At 33.8% G+C, this 5,410-nt stretch overlaps 1 protein-coding gene across 1 annotated transcript; it reads right to left on the bottom strand.

The window, feature by feature from the left end:
* Positions 1 to 566: 566 nt before the first annotated feature.
* On the bottom strand, positions 567 to 5,313 carry LOC117320103. The gene is made up of 4 exons (XM_033874785.1): positions 4,987 to 5,313; positions 3,850 to 4,073; positions 1,574 to 1,654; positions 567 to 1,319 (listed from the first exon to the last, which is right to left on the bottom strand). Exons 2-4 carry the CDS (start codon positions 4,054 to 4,056, stop codon positions 981 to 983), a joined length of 627 nt encoding a protein of 208 aa, XP_033730676.1. The 5' UTR covers positions 4,057 to 4,073; positions 4,987 to 5,313; the 3' UTR covers positions 567 to 980.
* Between the last annotated feature and the right edge of the window lie 97 nt (positions 5,314 to 5,410).

Raw genomic sequence — 5,410 nt, forward strand, 5'->3', positions numbered from 1 at the left:
TCTATAGTTGAACATTTGAATTTGGGGTCTGTAAAATGTTCCGAACAAAAAATGTATCTTTATGAAAGACATTTCGATCCAACACTTTCAACTCCATCAACATTAAGATCATTACGAGATTTAGTTTTCAATGCATTAGATGCGTATACTGATATTTCGCCTATACTCTGTCATTACGATAAAAACACACTGGGTTATGATAACCGGGGTGATTTAAAGGTGTGTCATTATCTGAATCGTAGAGCTATTCAAAATTACGTTCAAAATCTTGTTCACATTATCATAGTTTTTTGCAACTGATATCAACAGCTGACGGAAAGAGTAAATATGAAAAAAACTAATATGTAAATATAACTTTTTCATATATACACGACACGGTGTAAAGTTTCAGAGGGGGAGATTTGAAAATCACATCCGTCATCAACGAATGCAATAATATGAGCGGATCCGTATTCATGAAGGGAAAATAATCTACTTACTACAAATCATCTGTGACATTTCTTCATCAAAACTCATTTTAATAATTGAAACATGATAAAAACAACAGAAAACACGAAATATGTTGTGATATGTGTTTTAATTCAAAGTAAAAATAATAACTGAAAAATATTCGTAATTGATAAAATGTATATTCCACCTATAAAATAAAGGTAAGTTCTTCAATGTAAAATACATCTACGAGTCATCGGCAGTAGTAAACAAAACTTAATATACAAAGCAACCATGTTTAAAATGCGCGGAGGACAAATCCAAAAATAAAGGGCAAAATTAATACATACGTAAACTCACTAATGCCAACAATGAGTATGTTTACTGGACTTACAAATTAAAAACAACTAAATCACGTCATCAATGAGAAAGGGAACAAATGTCACACGACGAATCACATTCCGAAATTTAACAAAAATGCTGCAAAGTTAGTTTCCTCTTGAGTCGCTGATTATAAATGATGACAAAGGATTATTAATTTTTCTGCCGGACTACTGGTTTGATAACAAACTGTATTTGTGCTGGAGGCGACTAAACACGTCCCGGACAGCACTGGCTATAAGGAAGTTTCGACTGTCACGTGTAAATCCCGAGCGTGGACCATTACAGGAAGCCTCTCTGACACATGGAAGGGTGATATCATTCGAGACATGAGGGACCTGGGCCATTGTCCCGTGCATGCTACACAGGAAGTTGAGTATTTCTAAGCGGAGTTGCTGCCAGAGGGCGCGTCGATGTGGATGCAGGATATCACGTGGAATAGTGTTGTCTGTACAGACTATGTCGACAAACACAAGTAGGTGGGAGACAATGATGTAATCAATAGTCACCTGTAATGTAATATAAAACGTACCAGTATACAAAATGAAGATAGTTTCTGTTATATCCGGAATACAGCTTTTAGAGTTTCGAATTTATGATTATATCAAAATCATTTTGTCCATCAACACATCACATACTCAAGGCATATATATTACATCTATAATAAATCAATGATGCTGAAAAATACACTATATCACTTGTTATCAGAGTAATAAGACTTATAAATACTCTCTCTGATTTCGGTCAGAGAGACTGAACTTACGTTTTGAGAGGCAGATATTTCTTCTGGTCCAGGCAGTCCTATCACTTCCTCAGAGTAAATCTCAGGCAATGGCATCATTTCCTGGAAAAGTAAAAAAGTCAGCGTCTACATAATGATACAGCATAGGTCTCATCCACATAGTCAAGTACCACCCAATCTTTAATACCAGTTACTGATACAACTTAATCAGAACAAGATTGACGATTTAATGAGAGTAGCAGACAAGTACTTCAGGAAAGGAAATAGTAGAATGTAGATTTTGAAAACCTCTTTAATTATACCAGTTCTTACGAAAAGTTTCCTTCCTACGAATAATTGCCGCTAATAAAATCTAACATGGGTCTGTTCCACGGACAGGGATATATCAACACGAGTGTCAGAGTTTGGCCAGTCAGGACGAGGCTCGCCGAGTGCTGGCCAGCCAAACTCTTACACGAGGGTTCAGATATCCTTGTTCGCTAAACAGACTCATGTTTGATTATTTTTCTCACATACTTGCAAGCAAATGTAATTTTTATGAATGTTTTTTTATCGCACTATCTTCAATGCACCTTGGAATGTGCGTCAAAATTGATGACGTCATAATTTACGACTTGGTTACTCAACGTAAAATGATGCCGTTACTTGATGGGGAGCAGCGTCATATAACGCGTGCCGGCTGTCTTTACCCGCTGTGTAAGATCGATTTATCTTTTCCCTAGCAACCGCCGGATAACCATGTGAAGGATGTGAGAATCTTTATTCTCTTGTTTTCAGAAAAATATGAATGGCGATACGAATATATGGTCATATTCTAGACACATTTTGTTAAAATCTGATAATACCGCAAATTTTTTCTTCATAAGCACTTTCCTCAAGTCAAAAATCGACATAATCGATATATGATGCAGTTTTGATTATATCTTTTAATCAAATAATGTCTAAAAGTGGACTTTATTTTTACAGTGCAATCACTAGACCTTTACTATGAACAAATGTTATTTTCTATTGTGTGATAATTGTTATTGTTACGATTTCCGTATTCTTAACACGTAATTTGAGAATACGTTTATGATGTTAGCCGAAAACTACTACCTAAAATTATTGACAGAGGTGCATAAGGAGTTTGAGCTTGTATCTTTATTTATTAAATTACATCCCGTTTTGTGTCAATATTGTACAGTTTCAATATATGCAATCGCCAACGAAGGCCGTGACTGTCCATTAAGTTACCTGCAGTTGTTCAATAAGTAACTTCTAGCTGTCTTCTGCGTACTTACAAGACAGCTGCAGACAATGCCTACATTTTCCACTGGATATTATTATAATGCCTATAACAATAGGTGACATCACAACTGTGTTTTGAGTTTATATATACTAAGGTCGTTCAATGCTCAAAGATATTTATTATAAATATCGATAGGCGACTGACAAAACTACTAATCATTATGAAAGTGCCCTTTATTTAATGCTTTTTGTTGATTGATGAGCCTCACTATTTCGATTTCCCTATTGTGAATATATTTGTTGACAATAACAAAATAATTTATGTCATTCAATACTCAAAGCATTTCCGTTTTAACTGTCGATAGGTGACCTACAAACCTACAATCCAGGGGTTCTAAATTTCCCTTTGTCAAGTATCAGGTGACGTCAGTGAAGCTGAATTTTTTAAATTGTAATATTTTTAGTGACTTAGAGTTTTGATAATTTCATTTTCAATGCAGAATATTTCTTAAAGAATATTTTAGATATTTATATGATTTGTTATATGTGTTATATGACCTTTGGAAACATATTATTTAAACTTTAGATGTCATGTTACAATATACGTAACTGTGATAGGAATATGTATTCCTTTGTTACGTAGCTTCCCCAAAATCGCATTCATATTGATATGAAAATAAGGCAAAATGATGATAAGGCATCATGGTGAGTTCATAAATAAATAAATAAATAAATAAATAAACTAATAAATAAACAAATAAATGAATAAATAAACAAATAGATCAACAAATGAATAGATAAACAAATAAATAAATAAACAAATAGATCAATAAATGAATACTGATATATATATATAATTTGTCTTCCTTCGTCATTTGTGTTACTATGTCATAAATCTATTTATTAGCAAAATGTATTATTTACACTATGTGTTGGTGATGCGAAGATATAGATTTGAATTTCCTGTCGTAGTTGTACCGAGAGAAATAATTTGTCAAGTAGTATATATACCAATTTATACAAATTGGGGTCACTTAAACAGCAAATCGAAGTTACCGACGCCTACTTACATAACTGTCCCTGAGTTGGTTGGTTAGGCCTTGTGCCTCCTCCACTTTGGGTAGAACATCATTCCTATGTAAAGGTCGAATAGGCATGAACAGAGGAGTGTCACTATAGCTGGGCCCACACGGTGAGTTGAGACCATATGGTATGTATGAAGTTGACCTTTCGGAGCGAATAAAACGGGCATCCGCCAAAACTACTATTGTCACCATCAAACAATACAGTATATCTGTAAAATATAGATCAAAGGGCTAAATTACTATCATATCCAACACCGCCTCAAATTGACCCTGGCTGTTCACGGCCGATAAAGCAAACAAACATATAAAGTGTTTTGATTTTAGATTAAAACTGCCTTCGCCAGTCTTGAAATTGATTGGCTTCATACCGATTGTACAACAATCGATCACAGAGAGGCATTACATTCAAAGTGGTATTCATTTTAATTTCGAATTTTATACATCTTGAGTCTGATACTGTAAACGGTTTCATTTGGGCGTACTCGAATTTTCGCGCATTTACAAATTTTAACAAATTAGCGAAATGCAGCATTAGCGTATTCTCATATTTTCTTTTTTTAGGAATATCACATAGACAGTGTAAATAGCGTGATCATAATTTAGCGCAACACTTTAAGAGCAGAAAACGCCAAAATAAGACTACCGCTAAAATATTTATGTCTGCAGTATATAACATCAATAATGAGACTTTTGTCGTCATGTTATATCAACTCATATACTCATATGATCCAATAAATAATGAAATACATACATATCTAAATATTATCGCATAAAATCTTATAAACTATTTGTATTAAATATTCAACACCACCTATTTAAATACATGTAAGTTAGAATTGTGTCTTAACATTATATATACTATCTCTATGTAGTAGACTATTATATAGAAACATGTTTTTATACATATGACGGAGCTTGACATCAACAGTACCTCGCATTGTATTTCTCTCAAAGTAGTTTCTCTTTGTCATTTCTCCTAAATATTCTATTGTCGTTGGTTGGTTCTCGTTAAGTAAACAATTGTCAGTGAAATAAACTGTGAAAATGTTATACTTTTATAAGTGATATTGCGGTTTTTTTTGCTTTTTTTTCAAATATCGTTTCAATGGAAATTATACATACGTTATCAAGTGTGATTTCCACTGTCACATTTTGATTTTCCACACCTCATGACGGCAGTTATTTTCCACGTCAGAAATACCACGCTGCACCCTTGAGGTTTGGTCAGTAGTTTGGGATCCGTCGATGTAACATAATATCGATGTATGGTATCCCTTTGATATGTCTTTCCAAATTCCCGTAAATATTTTTTCATCAGGCTCTTCTAGAACGGACATATCCATTAGTCTCCATTAGTGTAGTGTATTTTGAGAATGTTTCTTTCCGTAAGAATTGATACGTGTTATTACATATACCGAAACATTTTTGGCACGAATGTTACTGTTACTGACATGACATCAAGAGAATAAAATGTAAACTCTAGTGCAATATGATGTTCGGCGTGTTTTATTTCGCTCATAATTGTTGAGTTTAGATGTTTCATTCC

Source organism: Pecten maximus, unplaced genomic scaffold (genome assembly GCF_902652985.1).
Source record: "Pecten maximus unplaced genomic scaffold, xPecMax1.1, whole genome shotgun sequence".
In the NCBI taxonomy this organism is placed as follows: Eukaryota; Metazoa; Mollusca; class Bivalvia; order Pectinida; family Pectinidae; genus Pecten; species Pecten maximus.